Genomic DNA, 25,903 nt, shown 5'->3' with positions numbered 1-25,903 from the left:
CCATCATTAACAGAGCCAAAAGAGGCCAGAGCGTGAGCTCACAGGCTCCAGACAGACCTGCCAGGGACAGCTATATCCTCCAACAGCCCGGGCCAGCACGCTCACAGACACTTCACTTTCTCTCTGTGAGACACCTAGGCCTCAGACCGAGACAGACACAGACAGGAGGGCAAGACTGAGAAGGCGAGATCAAGGCCTGTTCTTGCTGACCGTTTTAGCGTCTGTTGCGAGGAGGGTCTAAATCGTAGAGAGCCCACTCATTGCCCAGTGGTGCACAAAGGCAGCATTGAAGGCAGGGGCACAGTGTTCTGCCTGGGGGGGGCAGAGTATGAGTCTGTGAGCCTCCTTCCTGGAGCCCCCTTCCTGGAGCCCCCTTCCTGGAGCCCCCTTCCTGTGCTCCATTGGCATAACCTCTACATCTCAGGCTCCTTTAAATGAGCTTTAGAACCATGCCATTTCCTTCTTTCCTTTTGTCCTCTCTATCTCCAACTATCGACCCTGGGCCAGATGAGAGGAGCACATTGTGAAGTCATGCCTATAGCACAGGACCAGAGGACGTCCTCAAATCCACGAGAACATGGTGGCTACAGGACCAGGATTCACAAGCTTATCAGACGCATATGTCTGTCTCCCAGATGCCTGAGCTTGACAGACGATGAGGACAGCAGCGTCCTATCAAGTCACGCGCCCAAACAGACCAGATCGTATCAACGCGCCTGTTGGGGAGATGCAGGGACTCTCGTCTCTCTCTCTCTCTCTTTGTGCGGGAGAAACAAGCCCGCCTAGTTTCAGTCTCTGCTCATGCAACGTGTCCCAGCTTGTTTTCCGGACTAAATAGTCTCGGTTTGCTTTCGCTGCTCTGAGCAGACGCGGAGAAGCAAGAACGTTTTCCTGCTTCCTGGTTTGTACCTTCATCAAAAATCTCTCCCGTTTTTAGCATGGCCTGACCATCTGACAAGGTCATTTACAGGATTATTATTAGGATTCAAGATGTTTTCAACAACTACAGTAGCTATAATGTGCCTGGCTGCTAGGTTGTTTTGCCTGAACTAGGAGTGGGCGTGTACGCCAGTGCCTGACTGAGGCTAGTTTCTGCCTGTGGTTTGACTACACAGCATCTGGATGTTCAGCTGTAGAGTAATGTAACAGCAGGCGGTGAGCTTCCCCAGTCGCTGGTATGCTTTCAGGCATTGAGCAGAGTGAACATGCGTGGACATGACTACAGATGCCTCTTCTGAAAAACACATACTGTACACATTCATACACCCAAACACGTACACAGACATGGGATTATACACACATTCATAACAACTATGGCAAATATGAGGCTGTCAATCCTGGCTAACCCAGGAACGCTGCCAGTTATTATTTGGGTTTCAATTCAATTGAATTTGAGTTCATCCTACAACTGAAACAGAAGTGGAATTCATTCATAGGACCAAGAAAGCCTCAAGTCCTTATCAAATTCTTCTGGAAGGACACACACCGACACAGGAAGTCAAACCGTACCTCATTTCCTCTAAAGGGCCAGGTGATCTGTGCTGGATCAGTGAAGTTACAAAAGTTATGATACAATCAAACACTACTCATGCCGGAAAGTACCAGTTTTACCCAACACACACACACACACACACACACAGAAACTGAAAGAGATGAGGCCTCGAGCCTCCGCAGACAGGAAATGAAAGACACCGTCATTGTCTAGGTCCCCCATCTTTCCTAATTATGTCTGGGGCTTCGCATTCACAACATCCACACTCACCCAGACACAGAGAGAGAGCATATTAGTACCTCGAGCGCAAACAGAAACAGTGGCATCTGCAGGTTGAGATGAAGGGAGCGTGTGAAGTAAGAAGGGGGGTGGTAGAGGAGGTGAGGCGTTTACCTATGAAGGGTATGGAGGCCAGGGAGTCATCCTCAACAGGCAGGGGCGCCAGGTTGCCATTGGTTCGCCGCGGGGCAGCCTCGCCCGCAGAGCGGAGGGCGGGTGCTGTGCTTAGGGGTTCCGAGAGGAACACCGAGGGCTCCATGGCGTCCACTGGCAGGGCGTAGTGAGGGTGGCGCATGGCGTGGGCGTTCCTCCGCCCGGTGGGGGGCTTTTGCCTCAGCACAACCTCTTGGATCTGTGCCACCACCTCTGCCTGGCCCTCCACGGCGCCCCTCTCGTGGTTGGTGGGCCGGTAGGCCCTGTCCAGAGGCTCAGGGATCGTGGAGGACAGCGGGGCCGCCGTGGAGGACAACAGGGCCGTGGCAGGGGCACCCTCCGGGGGGCTGGTTTTAGGGGTCGGGGCCCAGTTGAGGTGGGGACCAGAGTAGGAGGGGTCCCTGAAGGAGTGAGCCTGCTGCATTATTCTCCCCGTCTTGCGGTAGAAAGAGGGGCTGTAGCTGCGGTAGCCCACGGGCTGGTCGTCCATGCTCTGGCCGGTGGGCAGCCGTCGGCTCTGTGGAGCCGTCTGCTGGGACTGGGGCTGGTGCTGGTGCTGGGGCTGTGTGTGGGGGTGGGGCTGTGTGTGGGGGTGGGGGTGTTTGTGGTGAGACTGTGAATGCCGGCTCGCTGAGGGGGCCTGTGTGACCCCGTATTGGTTCCCCTGCCTCTGGTAGGCCTCAGTCCTGGGGGGGGGCTGTGGGGCCTGCGGTAGCCAGGCAGGTCTCTCGTAGCGGGGAGACACCAGCCCAGACGCCTCCCTGTCCAGCCTTTCCAGCGATCGTCCGTAGCGGTCGTATTGGGCCAGCAGGTTCTCCGAGCGGGCCCGTCCGTAGGCGGGATGCCCTTGGGGGGGAGCCCCCTCCCACTCCCCATAGGTCCAGTAAGGGTCCCCGTGGGGGCCGGCCTGCTGCAGGAGCAGCAGCGTGTCCTGGGAGGCGCTGTGGGGCCAGCCGCCCGGCCGCTGGGGGTGTCGCCCGCCGCCCGTTTCCCCCAGACGGTCCTGAGAGTAGCTGCGGTGGCGCGGAGGCATGCTGCGGACAGGCAGCTCCGGAACCTGGCTGTAGTACCAGTCCGACAGGGCCTGTTGGCAGCGCTCGCCGCGGCTGTGGCCAGGCTGTGGCGGGCTGGCCCAGACCTGGCTGGACATGCGAGGCGGGCCCTGCGACGAGGTGGCAGTGGCGGCAGTGTTGTGGTTGGCGTAGTGGACGTGCAGCGGGCTGGAGAGGGGGCCTCCTGAGGACGAGGACGAGGAGTACGAGCGACCTCTGGTCTGTCCCATCGGCTGCTGCCCGGTCATACCGTACTGGATCTCCTCGGTGCGGTGGGCGGGACTGCTGTGGCCCACGCCCCCTGGCTCCCCGGCCCGTCCTTCCTGCCAGCTGGCCGGGCTGCCCACGGCAGAGCGGTTGTCCAGGGGGGACGAGGGGCTGGACGAACCCGCCCAGCGGCTCCAGTTATCCAGCTGGTTCTGACCCATGGGGGCCGCCCCCCCGGAGGGAGGCTGGGACTTGCCGCGTGGGTAGCAGAGGGGTGGCGGAACCGGAAGATTCTGAGCCCCCCCTGTGTAAGGATTGTTGCCCCTCAGGTAGGCATCCTGGGAGTATGCCTGTGAGGAGGGAAACAGTGTGAGGTCAGAGACAAGCCAGGCCAGCAAGGAGCAGGTGAGGGCCGGGTGGGCGGATGTGGAGACAGGGAGGGGTGAGTGGAGGGACCGTGGTCAGTGGATCAATGATGCTGTGACTAGATTAGAGCCATAACAAAGCAAACACGGCAGAACCAAGAACTCTCTGCTACCATTTTGCACAAACAGGCACCAACCTGGACTCGTTTGTGCTCGGCTCGCTGCCTCCCTCTGTCACAGTCTGTCCCTGGGGCCTGTGTTCCCAACACAAACAGCTAGCTCGCTAGCTCGCTAGCTGGCTAGCTAGCCGCAAGCACAACTTAGCACACGCCTTAAGCCACATTCTCAACACAGCAACCAGCAGCAACTGAACAGGCCTGCGGCAATGTTCGACATAAAGACGTGCATATACACCTCAGCAACAACATACTTTGAAAAGAGGCTACAATCTTAACCATACTAAAGACTACAGACGACATACTAAAAGGCTATATCCACAGCAGAACTACATCGAAAGGTATGTAAAGCTAGATCATGCGGTTGGACGTGACCAAACACCAGATACAACAGAGCGTTGAACAACAAACTCCCTTCTCAAGAAGAATATCTCCAGAATATTCACAGAACTGAGAAATGTTGAGGGGTTTACCTCAGAGCCCAGGCTCTGTGCACTGACTCAGGGTTCCTTCCTCAGTCTGCTGGAGGAGAGGAGAGGACTCCTCGAATCAACAGTCTGTTTACCTTCAACACCGCCTACTGCCGATGCTAGGATTCACCACTCTCTCGCACGCTCTCTCTCCCTCTCTTTTCCCGCCCCTCTCTCTCTGTCTCGGTTTCTTCGAACCTCTTGTGGTCGTATCTCTACCCCTTTCCACTCCTTTTCCTCTGTTGTGTTTCCAATGTGGCGCTCCTTCTCTGTCCTTGTTTTGCCCTTCGCTGTGTGTGCCGTACCTAAACCAGCCCAACCCTTCCAAACTCCCTCTCTCCTCCCTCTCTCCTCCCTCATTCCCTCCCTCTCTCGCTCACTCCACCCTGTGGCAGGGTGGAAAGGGGGCGTCGAGCTGATGATGTCATCCCTGGAATGCTGCTGATGCAGGCGTAGCAGTGAGGGGCGGGGCATGCGGACAGACGAGTGGGTACGGGGGTAAGGGGAAGGATGGCATGAGTGATAAGGTGAAGCAGGCTGGTGTGTACGAGTCCGACTGGGTCCTGAGCTCCTTCTGTCTGGGGGGGGGAAGGGCTCGCATACTCGACATGCCTGATCATGTTAGCGAGCTGTAGAGCGATTCAAGGACCGACTGTGTGTGGGTGTTAATGGGATGGTATGTAGGCGCTTTTCAAACGACACTCAAAACAGCTGATAATGACGTGAACTGGTGCGTTGTAACCTGAGTGCAGACTAGAAAGCATCTCAGTCGCCCGCTCCAGTCATATTTTTATCAGAGTATCTGTTTAGAAAGAGAGGGAGGGATGGTCTTTTGTGTGTGTGTGTGTGTGTGTGTGTGTGTGTGTTAGTTGGTGTGCACACGCGTGTGCTGAAAGTGTGTGAGAAATCTTATACTCACACTTACCAGCTGTAACACGTCTTCATCTTTTGGCATTATTGAAAGCTCCAACACACTGTCACTGAGGAAGAAAGGTCATACAGAGTTATATAGAGAGCCGATACACTACAGAGGAAAAGCATGAAAGAGGAAACGATTCGAAAAGACAGGTATTATTGATTTAAAAAAATGTGCTATGTGATTCCACGTGGTTTTGAATAGCAGAACTTTCTGTGCATAATGGGTCATATTACCAACTCTCTTTGTTGACCCTGACATCATATAGTCAGACTGGTGAATGTATATATGTACACTCTCTAAGGCTATTATCTTTGTGAGCAGAAAACACAGAAACATACACACATCATGGACACCACATTGCGTTGTTAAAAACAGACGCGAAGCAGCTAATCCCACTTGCATACAGATGAATCCCTGCTGAACCCACAGCTCTTACCTGTTCTGGATGAGGGCGATAACCTGGGAGTACGTCTTTCCCAGAACACTCTCTCCATTCACCTTTACCAGCCGATCCCCTACGACACACACACACACACGTACACAAGCAGCCGTGAGGAAAAACACCCTACACACACTCTCTAAGACATACACTCTCTCCAGCTCCCCCCCCCCACACACACACACACTCTCTCTTAGACATACACTCTCTCCAGCTCCCCCCCCACACACACACACTCTCTAAGACATACACTCTCTCCAGCTCCCCCCCCCCCCACACACACACACTCTCTCTTAGACATACACTCTCTCCAGCTCCCCCCCCACACACACACACTCTCTAAGACATACACTCTCTCCAGCTCCCCCCCCCCACACACACACACACTCTCTCTTAGACATACACTCTCTCCAGCTCCCCCCCCACACACACACACTCTCTAAGACATACACTCTCTCCAGCTCCCCCCCCCCACACACACACACACTCTCTCTTAGACATACACTCTCTCCAGCTCCCCCCCCCACACACACACACACTCTCTCTTAGACATACACTCTCTCCAGCTCCCCCCCCACACACACACTCTCTAAGACATACACTCTCTCCAGCTCCCCCCCCCCACACACACACACACTCTCTCTTAGACATACACTCTCTCCAGCTCCCCCCCCCACACACACACACACACACACACTCTCTTAGACATACACTCTCTCCAGCTCCCCCCCCCACACACACACACACACTCTCTCTTAGACATACACTCTCTCCAGCTCCCCCCCCCACACACACACACACACACACACACAAACACACACTCTCTTAGACATACACTCTCTCCAGCTCCCCCCCCCCACACACACACACCCTGTCTGAACCCTGTGACCCCCCCCCCCCCCCCCCCCCGCCAGACAGGCCTAGCAGAGGGATATCCTGGTGAAACAGGCCAGAGCCGTGGAGGCAGGGCAGGGCAGAGAGACCCCCAGACACACACACTTCCTGTTGGGAGAAGGTGTGTGTATGTGGGGGGATACTGGGAGAGAGTACTGGGAGAGGGGCAGGAGGGTTGTTGGAGAAGGGGGAGAAGGGGGCAGATTGTATAATTTAGACAATCTGTGAGTTTCTGTGTTAAAGAAGTCTGAGGACGAGAGTTGAGTATGTTACGGGTTGTGTTATAGTGGAGGTGTTTTGCTGTTATCTGTGCAGAAAGCGTTGCTTCGTGAGGAGTTCTGGTTTTGTTTGACTTCAGCTGCCAGCAGTGGAATGCAGCCAGGCTTTGCCAGCAAGACACAAAAGGAATTCGTCCAAACCTCCATCTGTCAGACTGAACTACTGCTACTATCAGTCTAACTCCATCACTTTTGGTATAGCATAATATATATTTTTTTTTTACTGTTATTGCATTTGTATGCGTACTGATCTGGCCTGGGATCTGATCTTGTCTGTGATTCTATGCCTGTAGCGTCATGTGACTTCTCCAGGTCATTTTCATTGCAAATCAGCATGACTACAGTGTTGCCCTGTCTCTGTCTCTTTTTCCCTCTCTTTCTCACACACACACAAACACACACACACACACACACGCATAATTTCCCTTACCCGTGCACAAGCCAGCTTGGTGAGCAGGACCTCTCTCTCTCACATTCTTGACAAATATGGTGTCCATCGGCTCCAGGTGACTTCTTGGATAGCCTGCGAAACATTACATTTACATTACATTTAGTCATTTAGCAGACGCTCTTATACAGAGCGACTTACAGTAAGTACAGGGACATTCCCCCGAGGCAAGTAGGGTGAAGTGCCTTGCCCAAGGACACAACGTCATATTTGGTTGGCATAGCCGGGAATCGAACTAGCAACCTTCTGATTACTAGCCCGATTCCCTAACCACTCAGCCATCTGACTCCAACTTACACGTGATGAAGTAATTGATTAAGTCACTCTTGTGATATCTGGAATTACATTGAAAACATACTAGCGTTGGAAATATATGTCGCTTGGTGGAGCAACAACCCTAAACAGTTTGAATTCCCTCCCTTTCCGTACACCATGACCATGAGCTATCTAGTGTATGTGTACAGACTAGGTGCAGTGCTGTGTTCAGTCCTGCAGGGGGAGCAGTGTGGCTGCAGAGCAACCTGAGGGGGGAGTCTGGAGGGCCTGGGGTGACATCACTGGGCAGCCACCCTCCAGAGATGGTGCTGGTGTTTACTGAGGGAGAGAGGGGTGTGTGTGTGTGTGTGTGTGTGTGTGTGTGGGGGGGGTAATTTACCTTTTCCATTCCCATTCTCCTCATCCTGCAAAGAGAAAGAAAACAGCATGAATCAGAAAAGAGTTGTGGGAGTGTGTTGTGTAGTGTTGTGTTATGGTGGAGTAACTGATTGGCTGCTCGCATCCTAGGATACCACAGCTCTGTCTTTCCTCTCTCTACAACACATGTGATCTGAGCATGTGCAGGAGATTTGGAATTGCAACCATGCAGTGTGCTTCAGTACCTCCTGGCATCTCAATGACTGAAATTCCATCCAACCGTCACATGCCAGCCTGTTCCAGTTTGCATGCGTCTCTGGATGTTTATACACAACACCGAGGCTGCTTTTCAGGTTGGGCTGTCTGCTAGCGGATGATGTCATGGATGCAGGCAACAACATGCAACTCCCAGACCCAGCAGACGAGGCCAGCACTGAGCAGCGGGCCTGACGTTCACTGGAGGTAGTTGACAGGGCTGACACGGATTAGGCACACAGGTTACACACACACACACACACACACACACACACGCACGCTCATATCCACATATGCTGAGCTGAGTGGACAGTTTGGGGTGAGGGGCAGGGTGGGCTGGCTGCTGGCTGGCTTTAGGCTGCGCTGAGTGGGCTCATTCCTCACTCCCTAGACAATGGTGGGGGTTTAAGGCCAGAGAAAGGAGGTGCGCAGCCCCAGAATAGGGACAGGAACCAGGGATGCTCCCCGTCCGAACGCCCCTGTCTGGTCACATCCGGACGAGGGCCTGTGGATGTGTTGAAGTGACGAGATATGGGGGGGGGGGGGGGGGGGTTAGGGTTGGGGGGGGTGGGTGGGTGATGAAGTGGGGAGAATGGACTATGCTCATTTCTGCATCTTGCTGTTTCTCTTAGGCACACTTCGCAAGCCCTCAGCTTTGATCAGAGAGTCGCTGCACTCAAGATCCTTGCCTTCGTGTTGATACACTGAGGAAGACAATTTCGGTCTAACGACGATAAGGGGACTATTACACTGTCCCACCATGTGGGGCTCAGGCCTGGGCAGAGGCAGTGGGGGCAGTGGAGGCAGAGGCACTGGGCCAGGGTCGTAGTGGGCCCATTGTCCTGTCTGCTCCTGGTACAGCCAGGCAGTCAGTGAGTGGTACTAGGCTGTGACAACAGAGCCTATTGAGTCTGTGTCCTTGCTGCAGCTGCTGGGGTGAGGTGGGGTGATGCCAGTGGGGGCAGGGGGAGGGGGGAGGGGGGTAATAATAAGGCCTTGTTTTAGCCCCACACCAACCACAGCCGTCATCTCCAAATTTCACATCTGTAGCTCCGCCCCCACACCTCGAATAACAAAAGTCTAGAACCATCCACAGTCGGAAGAGAACTATTGAAGGGGAACTATGTACCCTTAGTATAGTTAGTCCACATATTTAAATTTTAGGTATATGTTTATTGTATGCACCTTCCTGCCAAAGCAAATTCCTTGTCTGTGCAAACTTTCATGGCGAATAAATCCCTTTCTGATTCTGATTCTGAAGAGGGTATCTGTGATTCTCAGCGGCCGTAGTGAAGAGCGCCACTTCCTCTGAGCTTGTAAAGGCAGCACAGCCCTCTGGTCAGAACGAGACACTCTATAAAACACTGAAAAAGCTGTGCATTCTTCTTTAACGTGTCTTCAGTGCTGTCCTCCCAGAACTGTCTTCAGGCTTCAGGCTCCTGCAATGCGGTAATTGGCTTGGCTCAGCCAGTCCTTTTGTCTTAAATTGGCTACAACTCGTTTGTCCGACTGTTTACCTCTATATTCTCCTGATGGCTGATGAGCTTTAGGGCCTCCTGCTGCCGTACGAGTCTCTCGACCTCATGTACGACTTTGCCCTTTGCGCTCTCATAGGCTGTATCTTTCCTCTTCTGTGTTCTGATAGGGGAAGTATTAATTTAAATCATAAGCAGTGAAACTAGTTATGTTTGTGCTCGCTCGGGCAGCCATTTTAGTGCATTAGCTCTGTGATGATGCATGTGGATGAGACCGAGCTGACATCATGCACGACTTTGCCCTTGCGCTCTCATTGGCTGTATCTTTCCTCCTCTGTGTTTCGATAGGCCCAGGTTCCTAGGTCCCAGGTTTGTGATTGGTGGACTCACCTTGAGGCTGGTGTGCAGGGCGGACTCTGGCGGGTAGACGATGAAGTGGCGCAGCGTGAAGCCGAAACCCTGGGAGTTCTTGTGGAGGAGCAGCGTCCGAGGCCCATGCCACCCCACACTGACGCCCTCCCCGCCCGGCCCAGCCACCAGCGCCGGTCGAGGGTTGTCACTGGCCGAGGAGAGCCCATCTCTCCGCCCCTTAGCCTGCGAACAAGGAGAGAACAAAAGCCATTAGACTCAGGTCAACAAGTCATGACGTCGTTAGACATAAGAATGTTAATATTGCTCAACGCGTTCCTTAACCTTCATTTGCAAGTATGGATGTGTTATTTAGGAATGTTTGGTTTCATGACCTCTTATCTGGAGTAAAGGGTGTAGCAATATGTTCAAAACGTGGACTTGAAGGTAACAGGAAAAGGACCAAAGGCTAGCGCTAATGTGTTTCATGTGTTACTGGAATGCCCTGGTCGATGAGCAATGGCATCCACGACCCCGCCACCAGAACCTCTTTCTGGGACAAAGGGCACAGCCATGGCCACCTCCACTACCTCAACAATGGCCCATAAAAGTTCTGCTCTGGGGGGTCCGGTGTCAGGAAAGGCCCACGTCTAGACGGAACAAGGGGCTGGAGGAGGGTCCTTGGGGAGAAACGCTTAGGAATGCGGAAGACGGAACTCAACCCAATTATATGGGCACATGCAACCACTCAGGACTGACCTTGGTCATGTCACCCTGGACTGCAATACAAAGGACGGGTCTACGAGTCTGATATGAGGCGGATTCTAAGGAATGAGATTAGATTTCCATTCAGTCATTCTTTCTTTCATTCTTTTTTCTTTCTCTCTCTTCCTCTACTTTTTTTCACTCTTTTTCTCTGTCTCTAAAGAGCATAACATAATGCAGGGCCTCGGCAAACAGTTCACCTGACGGACACACGCCAGAACTATCACCCACGTGTCGCCATAACGACCCACATCTGTCACTCAGACAGCACCACCTGACCAAACAGGCTGGGGGGAGGTACTCTGCCTCGCGGGAACCTCGGAGTGACTAAACTGTTTGGTGAAACGACTATTTGTCATACGGCAGGAAAATAAACAGATTCCCGGTGAATGTGGAACGGCTGCTCCTCAAACATACTCTCTTTCTGTCTCTCGCCTGGGCGTTTGTGAGAGAGAAGATGCGTGTTTGTATCGGAGTGTTTTGTATCGTCCGAGATGGCATGTGTGTATGCATATGGTTTTAATGCTAATGGATCAGAGGTGAACATGGATGCCCCACAGCTGGCAGTAACGCCTTCATGCACACCCTGTTCTTCACTTCCTGTGCGCCTTCCCCCCACCACACACGCTGACCTCGCGAGTCCATACACCAGCACAACAACAGGAAGTGGCAGACTGAAGGCAGGAAGTGTGGGAATCGCAACAGGGAGGGATAACCAGCCATTAAGAGCACCTATAAATAACTAGATATGAAGGGAGCGCCCTCTCTCCAGCAAGGGTTTCCACAAAGCTTCCACAATAGCGCTCTCCTCTCTCTTTCCTTCGATTCTTTGTCGTGCTGAACTCTCCTCCATTCCATCCCTCCTTTCTCCGTCTCCACACGCATTCCTTGCTTAGTAATCCAGATGGGTTGACTTCTACCAAACATCCTCTCACTGTGCTGCGCTCTAGATCCCTGTATAGCTCAGATGATGTAACCTGGCCCTGCACCGTTTCACTTCACAATGGCCCCAAATCCCCGTACAATGTCCCCAAAGAGGAGAGGACGGGAGAGGCGGATTCAAACGAGAAGGAGAGCGCGAAAGGAAAAAAAATGTCACGGATAAAGACCGAGTGGGCAGACGCTGGAAAGAGAGAGCAAGGAAGAAAGACCGAGAGATGATAAAGAGGCATCGGAGGACTGAAGCCTGAATTCCTCCGAGGGAGCGGCTGAGCCTCTAGACGTGTTGAAACCCACACAGAGGAGTCGAGGCAGGGGGGGGGGTGAGGAGCGGGCGAGAGGGAGCCACGGAGAGAGGGAAAGAGTGAGAGGAGGAGGAGGGGGGGGGTGAAGGGCCCAGCGAGGCCAGGGACAGGCTCCAGCACGCCGGTTTCGACCGCATGGCCCCTCCCAGCACTGGGAATACCAAACCCTGTGATTACTCCAAACACAAGGAGACAGGCTCCATGAAACAGCTCTGTTTCCCACCCGTCTGTCCTCCAACGTGTGGAACGTGTTGGGCGCTTGGTTATTCTCTACAATCAGTACCCCCACTCGCTCACCAAACACACACTCAATTGTCTCTGACCCATCCTTAATACATGTATCTGCACATTTGAGCTAGTTAGTTAAATCAATAATTAACTCCCCTACATACTCGTTGTGACCCACACAGAGGAAATGTTTTGTTGACCCAGAAATGCTCTCGGAAAACTGTAGTAGATTACAGTCTAAACTTAATTTTCAACGGAGACCAACCCAGGCCTTCAGACACAGGCGGGGGAAAGCTCTCTTTCTGAGGCTGTGCAACCTGCAGGAGGCTTTTGGCATTTACTGCTGGCCTTTCAGAGCGGAGTCCTCCAGCCTTTGCTTGGTTCAAGAACGAAGCTCACATGAATGCTTTCGTAAGTCATCATGATTTAACTGACGATTACCATTCAGACAATATGGCGCCCGAACACATGCATGCCTTCAGTGAATGCATCCACAGGCTCTCATTCAGTATGAAAAGCCCCATAAAAAAACATATGGAACCCTCCAGAAAGCCCTACGCCCACATCATATTTCATGTCATTCACAGACTTCATAATTTGGTTCTCAGAATTGTTGGAGGGTCAGACAGCTGCCTCGTGACATCCACATCTCAATTTGAGAGCCTTGAAGGGACAGGGAGAGCAGAGGGAGATATATGGAATGGGGTCTGAACTCTAAGCTCTCCGCAGTGCTGCGCAACATTCATATTGTCTAGAGGTCCCAACTGTCAGGCCGATGATTAAGCGATAAGGCTGTGCTCGTCATTTACCTTGCCCCTCTCTGCCATAGTGAGGGGGACAAACTGAGGGTGGAGAATGTCCGACCTGTCAGAGCCCACCGAGAGGACAATGCTCTTTCAAACAGCTGAGAGCTGCAACCCGTTTGAAAAGTGGAGCTTTAGAGAGTTCGCAAATGCTGACGGGCTTAAAATTCACATATCCCCTGTCTGCTCCCACTGCACACAGCTATGGGCCGAGACAAACCAAAGAGAGATAGAGAGATAGAGAGCAAGAGAGGGGGGGGGGGGAGGGTGTTAAGAAAGTGTATAATAACAAAAAGAGAAACGGTGAAAGTGAGAGAGTAGCCCAAGAGAGAGAGAGAGACAGAGCGAGATGTATATTGTGTTTGAATACTGTATGCGACCCAGCCTCATCATGGACATACTCTTTCCTCTTTTCCAAGTCTAACAACATTCTGTTCCAAAGCCAGCCATCTGAGCCTCCACCTGCCCCCACCTCCACCTCCACCTGCCCCCACCTCCACCTACCCCCACCTCCACCTGCCCCCACCTCCACCTGCCCCCACATCCACCTGCCCCCCACCTCCACCTGCCCCCACCTCCACCTGCCCCCACCTCCACCTGCCCCCACCTCCACCTGCTGCTCCATTACACATCCTGTTGCAGACAGAAGACTACTTGACAAAAGGCTCCAAATATCATTTACATAACCAACTGATTCACGGGGTGGGTGTGTGTGTGTAAACGTGTGTGTGTGTGTGTGTGTGTGTGTACGTTCAAAACCTGTCCAACCTTTCTGTCAGAGAAACTAGCAGTTGATTACGACATGTCAGTTAAACTGGGTTTTCCACTTGAGCACGTATAGAAAGGACAAAGCGGCCCCCGACTCGCAGTCCAACCCAACCAACCAAACACTTGACATTAACTATGACTGTACCCCCAGACACCAACCAAGGCTGTCTTAACACTGAATCACATCCATGAGTCTCACACAGAAGAATAATTAGCCTAATCCAATTAGCATGTGGACCCAACTGCTTGCAGCCAGATCGTGATGTCATCACACACACCTCACGCATCATTAGCATTGTTGAAATAATCTGCACAGCTGAATAAAGGTCGGGATTCAGGGCTGCAGTAGTTTATACTCACACACACTCTCAACGCTGACTGCTACAGTGTGTATTTGCACCAGCTGTGTGTATCTACTGAAGCCTGTTCATTCCCAAATTCCAAACACTGGCATTTCAAGTGTGTGACTGTGGGAGGTGTAGAACAAGGGGAAGATACAGACCAAAAGAGAAACAATATACTGTATGTGGCACATGTGTACACACATAGACATGCTCTCACACACACACACACACACACACACACAAGCAAGCAAGCGTGAAAATGAGATGCTCTAATTTCTATTTTCCCACATCCCCCCCTCTCAAAGTGGCTCTTAACAACCCCCCTTCATCTGTCTTTACTCACTAATTAGAAACCTCTTCAGGGCAGAAACAGTCAGTATGTCACACATACCCACAGAGCTACAGCCAAAACAGTTCCCTCTTGATAAGAGCCTTAGTCTCACAACCCACATAGCACTGGCCCAGAGAAACGCAAAAAACAAACCCCCCAAAAAACAAAGCTTCTCACAGGTTTGCGTCTTTGTCTAAAGAAAAGCTTAACTGAAACTGTACCGCACACAAGCTAGACCGAGTCAGCTGGGTCTGCGTGCCCCCCTGTTCACCAGCCTCCGACAGCCCGCCAGGGCCTGAGGAGGAGCCGTCCTTACCCTGGCTGGACGAAGAGCTGCTGGCCCCTGCTGAGATGACCGGGCCCGCGGCGGGCTGGCATGGCGGGGGGTGAGGGTGAGAGCACGGGGGCCTGGGCTCCGCGGAGCACGGCCAGCCAGATACAGCGGGGCTCGGGGGAGCTGCAGTCCACCCCGACCGCGGTCCTGGAAGCACCACTCTGACCGCGCTGGCGCAGGGTGCGGGAGCATGGCTGCGGGCATCGGGGCACGGAGTTCACCCAACGCTGGACAAGCCCCTGCCCACGAACACGTACATTAGGTGGAGAGCCGGCGACCGGGGACGAGGGCTGCCGGGGAACCAAGACGAGGCTCCTAGGAATGATGCGGGTGTCCTTGCAGCTCATCTACCGTCACCCCTCCTTAGTCCCCACTGAGCTCCGAGACCCTCCTTGGGTGACCACAGCTCTCGATCGCACCAGCCTCCTTCCAGCCGCTGTGCTCGTCTCCGTCCACACTCTGGCCCGCGGCCAGGAGGTCTGCGTGATTGTAATCCCACAAAAGTTCCACCTCCTAGGAAAGACAAGCAGCCTGCCCCCCAAGGACGCGCAAGGAATCGGATCTCCAAGGCACGCACGCGCGCGCTGCCACACACACACTCAGAGGGGCTCCTTCCAGGAGCAGAGGAAGGAGCGGAAAGGCCTGGGTAGCAGATGGCACAGTGTGTGTGTGTGTGTGTGTGGTTCAGCCAGAGGAACAGAGGTAGGCTAATTTCACTACAGACCGACAGACAGACACAGTGCCCGCCTGGCAGACTGACGGACAGAACAACCGTCAGTGGCAGCGTCCAGCGATGTTCCGCTCACAAAGCCGCTCTGTCAACCCCCCCAAACACGAACCACCGTCACAGTTAGAGGGCTGGATCCTCCATCTCTCCTCCCCTCTCTCTCTCTCTCTCTTGCTGCTCCTTTCCTGCCCTCCCTCTGTCTCTCTCCTGCCAACTATGTCCCTCTCTCTTTCTCTCTCTCTCTTTCTCTTTCTCTCTCCCAGCCTTCTACTTCCTCGCTGGCTTCACCTTTTGAAATTCAACTTGGTCCACCTCTCTATGTTTTCTCTGTGTTCCCTTTCGCTCCTCTTCATTCCAAACCCACGGGATCCATCATTCCTCCATTGTTCCAGGCTGTCACTCTAAACCGGCCTCAGCTCCAGGAGGATTGATCCTACTGCAGATCCTGTCCCTCCAGCTCTGGGATCTCAGGACAGTCTTGACTGGCTCGTCGATGCTCCGCTCCAGAGTCGTCCCGCAGGCAGGTGACGAGGTCAATCCAATGTAGCTCTGATGTCATGTGCTGTGCGTGTGTGTGTGTGTGTATAGAGGGAGTTGGGGTGGCACGTGTGCATGTGTGAGGAGGACAGAAGCAGTGACACGACTATGATCCCTGACCTCGACTCCACAAAGCCACCCCAGACACTCCCCCTCCAATCAGAGAACAACAAAAAGAGTCTGATTTCAAACACAAAGACAAAGCAAACACAGGCTTCACCGCTGTCCCGGTTCTCTCTCTCCCCCCCCTATTCTCTCTCTCTCTCTCTCCCCCCCCTTTCTCTCTCTCTCTCCCCCCCTTTCTCTCTCTCTCTCCCTCTCTCCCTCTCTCCCTCTCTCTCTCTCTCTCTCTCTCTCTCTCTCTCTCTCTCTCTCTCTCTCTCTCTCTCTCTCTCTCTCTCTCTCTCTCTCTCTCTCTCTCTCTCTCTCTCTCTCTCTCTCTCTCTCTCTCTCTCTCCTCTCATCTAACTGACAAATAAAGGAAAAATTAAAAAGAGGATGTAGATAGGTCAGACCAAATGGAAAAACTGAATGAAAATAGAATGAGTAAGAATGGCTACAAGGATACAGAGAGTAACAGACACCTCGTCACAACGCTTCCAAAACCAGCACAGAAGAAGCAGCTGCCGTTAAACAGCAATGTGTAATCAGCGACACACACAAAAACACTTAAACACACACCCACACACACACACACACACACACTCACACGCTGACTCTAAATCATCACTCCGAGAAATGCACATGGGGACAGAGCCACACACACACACGACGGAATTCTCACCAAACAGCCGTGGCTCCAGAGTGTGTGTGAGAGAGGTAGGCAGGTGACCATGGTGAGTGAGGCTCCCTTATCATCCTGTTCCTGCTCCCTTCCACTCTGACATCGTGCGCCGAGGACGTTAGACTGGTTCCACCTGCCACACACCAGGGCAAGCTCCAACACGAGCCAGGCACCCAGGATCCCAGGTACCCAGGGTACACTACACCTAGACACTCCCAGGTCTGGAAACGGTTGAATATCGTAGGCCCTTTCCACGAAAAACCATCCACTTCCAAAGAGATATGATTCATTGAAATGAAAGAAATCTCAAAACAAAGTTCGACAAGACAAAGTTTCCTTAATTCACACGCAGACACACACACACACACACACCGCATACGCTATTGAGTCACACATGAGTATAAATACACTGGGGTGTGTAATTAGGATCTCATAAAATCCGTAGGCTGTGAGATGTGGGGGTTCTGTTGAGTCTGTGGTCTGGCTGGAGGCTAGTGTTCTGACAGAGAGCCAAGGGGACCTGCCCTCGCCAGACATGACCAGACGACCTCAGGGGAGGTCCTGGTCCCTGCCAGGGGGGGGGGGGGGGGAGTAGAGGGACAGCACACCTACATTCACCCTTCTAAAAAGGAGCACAGGCTTGTTTAATGGGTGACATCATAAACCAGCGCCAGACAGGGCAGACAGGGCAGTCTGAGCCTGGCGGGGGGTACGAGAGCAAGAGTAACCAGACGTCTTCGCTTCACACAGGGCAGCATTGACTGAGAATCATATCACATTGTTTTAGAGTGCCGTTTTGGCAACGACCCGAGTCGAGCCGGGTTTGGGAACAGAGCGCCTCTGTGTGTGCACGGCCACTCTCGCTCCGTCTCCCCTCCTCTTCTCGTGACCCACGGAGAGATTGCCTCAAAAAGAGGGACAGATGAGACGGGTAACCAGAGAGGAGAGCAGGGAGGCGCTGAGTAAAAGTTTACACAGAGAACACAGTCTCGCACAAAGAGGAGTCATAATACCACTGCTCCCGACCACTGACCCATACTGGAGCGGATAGGCCACTGCATGTCGGTGCACGCGTACAGGTAAACATACACTGGGATCGCATGCAGGACAAAAGGTTTGACATAACACTTGCATGACACACTTCATTACCTGCCGGTTGTCAGCCTCGACACCCTGCCGCAGCCTGACGTACCTGTCCCCCCTCTGAACCACCCACAGCCTGACGTACCTGTCCCCCTCTGAACCACCATCTAACCACCAGTCTAACCTCCATCTCACCCCCGCGGGCCTCGAGTCCTTGAAGTCGTACAATCAAAGAATCAGAGATCCGGGCAGCGCACGCTGCTAATCTCTGGAGAGATGCCATGCCACACGCCCCCCTCTCTCTAACCCCCCCCCCCCCCCCCGTTCTCCCAGCCAAGCGCAACACTGAACAGAGGAGCCGGAGAGAGCTGGAGAGTGATAAAGGGAGAGAGAGGGAGAGAGAAGAGAGAGTGTTTGTGGCTCGGCCGCTCACAGACAGATTAGTTCTGAGATATGCCCTAATCCCCTTCATACTCGAACCGACACCATGGCCTAGTACTTTAAGACAGCTAGGTACAGCAGGCCTGCCCCCTTTTTTTTTCCACTGACGGAGGTTCCACAAGTCCAGACAGACCTGCAGACAGATAAGTGCATAAAAAACCGTGCACCTACATGAAACGCAGACACACACACACACACACACAGCAGCTGAGCAGTGACATCAGATCTGTGTATCTTTCTCGACTAAATCAACAAGGAAAGACAGGCGCAAAAGAGAAAGAGAGAGAGGTGAGCTCGAGACTTGCCGCGCGAGAACGAAAACAAAAACAAAGGCAGGGGCGGCCATGGCAGTGACGTGTTTTCACTCAACACAGAGAGGACTACAGGCAGAGAGGAACGACAGGCAGAGAGGAACGACAGGCAGAGAGGAACGACAGGCAGAGAAGAACGACAGGCAGAGAGGAACGACAGGCAGAGAGGAACAACAGGCAGAGAGGAACGACAGGCAGAGAGGAACGACAGGCAGAGAGGAACGACAGGCAGAGAGGAACGACAGGCAGAGAGGAACGACAGGCAGAGAAGAACGACAGGCAGAGAGGAACGACAGGCAGAGAGGAACGACAGGCAGAGAGGAACGACAGGCAGAGAGGAACGACAGGCAGAGAGGAAAGACAGGCAGAGAGGAACGACAGGCAGAGAGGAACGACAGGCAGAGAGGAAAGACAGGCAGAGAGGAACGACAGGCAGAGAGGAACGACAGGCAGAGAGGAACGACGGAAGCCGGTTATCTCCGTCAACATGACCATGCTGGCTCCAGACCGGTCTTCAGATGGAGTCCAGACACCCTTTGAACCATGAGCAGCACTGCTGATTGACCTCCAGGCTGGTGCTCCATGGCCCGCTGCAGGGTGCGGCCCCCTCTACCAGGGGCTCCCAGGGCTGGGAGCCCCCTGGTAGAGGGACCAGCCCTGCTCCCAGGGCTGGGAGGCTGAGTGTGACTGCCCTGCTCCCAGGGCTGGGAGGCTGAGTGTGACTGCCCTGCTCCCAGGGCTGGGAGGCTGAGTGTGACTGCCCTGCTCCCAGGGCTGGGAGGCTGAGTGTGACTGCCCTGCTCCCAGGGCTGGGAGCTGAGTGTGGATGCAGGGAAACACTGGCCTGGGACACCTGCCTTCATCATCAAGTGGATATACGTGCTGTGGGATGATTACTGTGGTATTCATGCTAATAAGAACAGGAACAAGTAGGGTGGAAGATAACAAACATAAAAGGTTGTCGGGTATAAAACTGTGACCTGCACAAGGTTCAGGCTGGCAGTGTAGGACATTAGATAGTCGGGCCCAGTCTAGACAGACATTACCACCCATCTCTATCCTATCAAAACCAAGCAAATGTATAAAAAGGGACACAGCTATTTTAAGCAGGTTAATTTTAACTTTAATCTCCAGTAAATCCATGACCTTTGGAGGCCAGAGGCTTGGAGACCCAGGGCATGAAGTTACAGGGACGCGGCCACTAGGGGGCAGCCACAACATGCGGCTCAGTGGCAGATGGACACTGGGACACAAGGCACAGGGTGGAGCTCTCAGATACTGACAGTGACAGTATGCTAGCTGTATCCATTGTTCCCCATTGTTGCTAGCCTCATCTGTTCTCAGTGTAAACGCAGGCGAAGGGGGTGTGTGTCTCATTGACGTGGTGCAGGTAGTACCCCCCCCCCCCCCCCCCCCCCCCCCCCCCCCCCCCCCCTCGAAATGTTGACCTATGAGGTCAGTTTGACGTTGACCCACTAATGGTTAGGGTTAGGCTTGGGATGGGGCACTGGCTGGAGATCAGCAGAGGTCACACCTGTTGTGAGTTCTCAGTGGGCCAGAGGAAGGCCCTGGGAAGGCCCAGGCGGCAGGTGCAGTTGGAGAGGAAACCGTCTCCGACCATCCCCCATCCCACCTTCCTCACTGGGCTCCACAGCTGAGAGAGCTGGGTGGTCCACTGCCAGGACGGACTCAACAACACACCCGTTATCTCTCCAGGAGACAGGAAACACAAGGATTACAGCAAACCACCTGACCCACCATTTCCCCGTAATTAACCCGTCACGCAAAATATGATGCATTAGAACTTGTGATGTGCTTGCCTCTGTATGTGTGTGTGTGTTTGTGTGTGTGTGTGTGTGTGTGTGTAAATCTCACACTGTTACAGTACTACCATGTGAGATCATGTGAGTTCTCTCAGAGTAGACTGTTGGGATGACCCAGACTGATTCCTCCTCTCAGATCTAGCCTGACAGGATTCCCCTTCAGTCACCCTTCACATCCATTTTTTCATTTTGCAAATGCTTTAATCCAAAACAAAATACACATAAAGGATAAAGAAACAAAACACCAAAATCTCACAACAATATAATGAGCAGCAGTTGCCTCCACACAAACATCCAAACCACACTGGACACAACAGCACATATACAGTTGGCTAAAACAAAATGGCACCACTGGAGGATCCGCCCAGACCCACGGAGGGAGAGAGCTGATTGGCTGAACAAGGATGCTGCTGGGATATACTGTAGGAAGGTGGGCGTGTCCAATACCACTTCAGTGCATATCAATCACTCAATGAACGCCCCGGGGAAATGTGGGATACATGAGTCAGCTAAGCATGCAGAAACCTACCAAGCAAGAGAGAAAAGAGGGAGGCAGATGTTGATGAGGAGGGGGAGAATCGTCAAGAGACCGAGAGATCTAAAGCAGATAGCAAAGAGGCTCGAGCAGATGGCGGGGAAAAAAAAAAGAGGCGGCGATACAGTACTGACATACCGTTTCAAGCCACGCACATCTACACACTCGCACATGCTACTGCAATTACCCAACTACTAATAAGCCCAGATTTTGACCTCAACAGTGGCGGGGTATTTTAAGTGCAGCCTTCAGTGTGGTCAGAATTCCTTCCTTTGACTGATGTGGCCTGGCCTGTTAGTGATGATATGAGATGGTGTGTGTGTGTGTGTGGGGGGGGGGGGGGTGGGGGGGGGGGGGGGGGGGGGTGGGAACTGAGGATAAAATTGTGAACATACACACACTGTGTACAGACAAAACACACACACACAGTGTTCTGTGTGTACTAGGTCAAACTCCATGGAGCCTAATCGCGATGTTGATGAATAATGAATCAGTAGCAGTGCCATGGAGGAGGATAGCAGAGGTTGGTGGCCCAGGTTCATCAAGCTCAGCCCTGACTGTGCAACACTCTGTGTCGCAGAGGGGGGTCCATGCTCAGCCCTGACTGTGCAACACTCTGTGTCGCAGAGGGGGGTCCATGCTCAGACCCATACAGTATTTGAATTGATGCTGAGTCGTACACATCCACAGAGATGAAAGGAGAGGAAAGGATGTGTGTCATTGTGAACGTGTGAGCGAGAGACGGGTCGGCCATTTTTCTACCTCTACAAATGTCTCTCTCTCTATCGGTCTCTCTGTCACACACATATCTCCTCTTTCTCTAAAGCATAGCCCACGCTAAGTGGAGAAGGATCTTCTTTAACCGACTTAAGGAGGGGCATCTTAGTTGAGGCTTGTCTAGAGAGGTAGCTTGGTCACCGTCACAGGGAGACCATCGAATCTGAGAGAGGAAGACTGACCCCTTTCCACTCAACTGGGAAATGGCTCTGCTCTAAAAATACGCTGTACAATTCACAACCAGAGCGTTCAGAGGCATGTTCATTCTGCTCTGGTTTTTCCACCTGAGTGCAACCACTGCTCCCCTCACTACCACGGCCAGCCACTGCCTATCTCCATGGTCACCATCCCCCCTGACAAGCATCACCATTCAACATCCTTTCTGTGTTGCCATAGCAACAGTGCCATGCCTTTATGCTGCGACGCTGACGGTTTCATCTCTCTTCAGCCATCGACAGCATCACCTGAACCAACCTCAGCCAGCGCAAACTGCCATCATCGTGCAGTCACTATGACAACCATCAACGAAGTTCCCATTCAGCACTGCAACCCCTGCTGTACAACAAACTGATGTCTAGCCTGCTTGCTACAAAACAAGGGCTAGTCAATGGGAAGGAAAATACCTACAAAGCACACATACTTCCACAAGCATGACAGGTCATAGTGCAACTCTTCTACCAGCCTTCACTTGGTGGTGACGTAGGGCGGGCCAGGAGACAGCGTCTGAGCCTCATCAGGTAGCAAACCCGTGGCTGCTCACTCTCTGTGTGCTAACATCCTTCTTCCTGTGTGTATCACATGTACCGTGTAACCTAAACACAGCAATGACGACATCTGGCAAAGAGCTAAGCCAACCTAACACTACACCCCCCCCCCCCCCCCCCGCGCCGCCCCCCCCTCACTGACCACAACCACTGGGACCAATCAGAGCGTTACGTTTGGGCTCCGACGCAGCCCCCTTCTTCAACCCCTCTTTTCTTCCTTCCTTCCCTTTCTTTCTTTCCTGGATGTTTTCAGAAGCAGCCCCCTCAGCAGAGTTGATCTCCAGAAACCACAGGGCTCCAGCAGGCCTCTCTGGCCCCCGCCGCCCCCCTCCGTGTCTGGGCAGAGGACCTGGAGACTGGGGCCCCTGCGCTCCACTCCACTCCCCGCCCCTCCCCTGCCTCAGACGGTATATTTAGCCCATCTTTGCTTCTGTATAATTAACAGATGAAAATTATAAGTGTGGGTCAGGGATGACGTCTCTGTTCCCCTCCACTGCATGGGCAGAGCTGGCCCTGGCAGGGACAGGACCAGGGGCTGGTCTTAGAGGACCAGCCTCAGGCAGTGGGCCAGGGGCCAGGGTGGGGTGGAGCCAACAGTGGGCAAAGTTGGGGGATCCACACAGGGCTCGCAACTCACTTTTTTTCCTCACTGTCCCAGTACCGTCCCGAAGTGCAAAATGAACCGTCCCAAACTGAACTTGACCTGTCCCAAAATGTACATTCTTGTGTTTTTGCATTTTGACATTCTGACATGGGTCTAGGTTATTTGCAACACTATTTAAGCAATCCATACAGTCGTGGGGATCAAATCAATGTCTGAATTTCAATGTGAATACATACACAATAGTATACAAAAGTTTCTTTCTTGCTTCATGGTGTGGCTGTAGTAAAAAAGTTGAAAACGTTTTGGGGAAAAAAGTTTTTAAAGGTTGAAAAAATATTTGATCAAATGTTTCCAAAAAACAGGTTTGAAAGTGTTTTTTTTTTTTAAAGGTTGAAAATATATTAGCGATTTGTTTTCTGTCTGTCTGGTCTGCCAGTCTTGTCTGTCTGTCTGAATGTTTATTGTAGCAGCAGGCGGCAGGCTAGATGACCTGCCTGCCTCTCACGCCCCTGGACTTTCCATTTGAGGTCATCTGGTTTGTACATTTCTACCGCGTGCCAGCCGCTACACTGAAACTGAGGAGAATTCCTCACCCATTCTGTTCACACGGACAGGCTCTCACACACACACACACAATCACACACACACACACACACACACACACACGCACACACACAATCACACACACAATCACACAATGTTTTCAACAGACAAACTCAAACACAGAGCAGAGGGAAGTCTGTGTACACTACTGGGAGAGAGACGTTTACCTCTCCCAAAACACTGCTGAAGGTTTTTCTCTTGAGTTTTGCTCAACATTGCAGTCTTATCTCAGTCAGTCCATTGCTTTGTAATTACAGCTCAACAGCGTAGTACTGTCCCCCTGGAACCAATAACAACTCAATAACTCTCCACAAAGCCATCGCTTCTACACTCCATTCTCCAGTATTCCCTCTAAATCGGATGACTAAAAGGCCTGGACATGGGCTTGACCCCCACTCTCCTTCATATGAGACCCTGTCCTGCATACCTCTAAGGGGGTAAAGAGACTAACAGGGATGCTAGTCTTAACTGGAGCTGAACAACCCCCGCCATCCACAGACTGTACACAGTGATAAGACCAATGAGGCAGAGATAACTAGTAGATCGTTTCTGGGTAATTCCTACCCGAGCTCTCGGCCCGCCCCTCACCCGCCCCTGGCACAGAGATGCCACTCTGATTGGTCCTCTGGCTGTGTTTGGAACAGGCAGAGCATTGGCCTTCGCTATCGTCTCATCTTTTCATCTTCAACAGGCCTGCTCCTTCCTGTTGTTTTGCCGTAGCCAATGCGTCAGGCACAGATACGACTCGATGTGTGTATGTGTGTGTGTGTGTGTGTGTGTGTGTGACTTCGACCATGCAGACTACCATAGCTATCTGAGTATGCCACAGGCATCTGTGTGTAATGTGATGAGATACATATGCCTGATGCCATTTATGCTGACGGCATTTCTGTGTCTTTAGCCTCTGTCACTCTGTGTTAGTGACCTTTCTTGTGGTGGTGGGGTACAGGGGAGGGGGTCAGCTGTGGGGGGCTTGGCTCCCACCCAGAGACATCTCCTCCAGCAGTTCGACACCCAGACACTGCTCCACGCAGCAGACTAAGGTCACATGTAGGTCCTTGGGGTTTCTCTCTCTCCCTCTCTCCCTCTCTCTCTCTCTCTCTCCCTCTCTCCCTCTCTCCCTCTCTCCCTCTCTCTCCCTCTCCCTCTCCTCTCCCCCTCAGTTGCTCTCTTCTTTATCTCTCTCTTTCGCTCCCTTTCTCTCATTCTCTAATAGACAAATAGAGAACTGAAATAAGAGAGTCAAGCGTGTAAACAGGATGCTTCTCTCTCATTTCCAGATGATTTGACTTGATTATAGGATGGGAGTCAAATTGTTTTCGTACAAACCAATGTCAACGGAATCTATTCCATATTAGTACAGAGAAGCTTCACTCAAATACTTTACACCTGAACTTCTGCTCAAACTACACTAAGCACACATGCAGCATCGGAAAAAATGTGAGCATTCTGTCATTTCTAGAGGGAGATGGCCATATAAGGCAGCAGGCTGAAGATCAAAAGAGATTGCTCCGGCATGCCTCTGTAAGTCAAATCCGAGGGAGAAAGAGAAAGCATCGAGGAAAGAAATGAGGGGGAAAAATATGAAAACGGCGGTTGCGGTCAGAGAATCGGTGATGCAGAGGAGAGGAAAGGCTCAGGACCGACAGCAAAGGCAATCGATGAAACGCAGTAAATGGAGCAGGAGAGTAATGAACACCACAAATAGAGAATGTTTGAAGTGTGCCTCTGTTCTGCCTGCCTGCCTGCCTGCAAGGCAGGGCTCTCCACCCTGCCCCCTGGGCAGCCCAGCCCCACATCGCCCTCTCTCTACCCAGCCTCCATATCTCTTTATCAGCCTGTCTGCTCATCCCAGCCCCCTGCTCCAGCCGGCCTGTCAGAACAAGCTCACTGCCGGGATGAACACAACCGACGTCAAGCGAAAGAAACGAAAGAGAAAGACAACTGGAACCCAGAGAGGGAGAAAGAACGCTACATATGGTTGAAGATCTTTCACTGCTAAAGCTGCCTAAAGTCATATGATGGTATTTGGAGTCATTGAGTTCACCAGAAGTGATGAAGCCAGACCTACAGAGTGAGTCATTACCTGTGTCTGAACCTCTGTCAGTTCATTGATTTTCAACAGCACTTTGATAGTAGCTAGGTGGCCAGCTCCCATACAAAAAAAATCAAGGATCCTCCCTGATTTGAAGTCGACACGACAAAAAAGACACT

At 52.5% G+C, this 25,903-nt stretch overlaps 1 protein-coding gene across 7 annotated transcripts in view; it reads right to left on the bottom strand.

Annotated features, from left to right (window-relative positions):
* Positions 1 to 16,818, bottom strand: part of arhgap23a (Rho GTPase activating protein 23a) — a 28,826-nt gene extending 12,008 nt beyond the window's left edge. For 4 of the 7 annotated variants that reach the window (XM_067232432.1, XM_067232434.1, XM_067232435.1 and 1 more), the window contains exons 1-7: positions 16,749 to 16,818; positions 9,926 to 10,129; positions 7,828 to 7,852; positions 7,155 to 7,247; positions 5,550 to 5,628; positions 5,114 to 5,174; positions 1,886 to 3,533 (exon numbers count right to left, since the gene is read on the bottom strand). In XM_067232432.1, the coding sequence (XP_067088533.1) occupies positions 1,886 to 3,533; positions 5,114 to 5,174; positions 5,550 to 5,628; positions 7,155 to 7,247; positions 7,828 to 7,852; positions 9,926 to 10,129; positions 16,749 to 16,799 (2,161 nt within the window). In that variant the 5' untranslated portion in view covers positions 16,800 to 16,818. Of the gene's footprint in view, positions 1 to 1,885; positions 3,534 to 4,197; positions 4,455 to 5,113; positions 5,175 to 5,549; positions 5,629 to 7,154; positions 7,248 to 7,827; positions 7,853 to 9,925; positions 10,130 to 16,748 lie in introns of those variants that run through there. The other 3 variants (XM_067232433.1, XM_067232438.1, XM_067232439.1) reach the window with 3 other exon arrangements.
* Positions 16,819 to 25,903: the final 9,085 nt, after the last annotated feature.

The sequence above is a fragment of the Osmerus mordax genome, chromosome 3 (genome assembly GCF_038355195.1).
Source record: "Osmerus mordax isolate fOsmMor3 chromosome 3, fOsmMor3.pri, whole genome shotgun sequence".
Taxonomy (NCBI): Eukaryota; Metazoa; Chordata; class Actinopteri; order Osmeriformes; family Osmeridae; genus Osmerus; species Osmerus mordax.
This window is presented reverse-complemented; position numbering and strand designations above follow the sequence as displayed.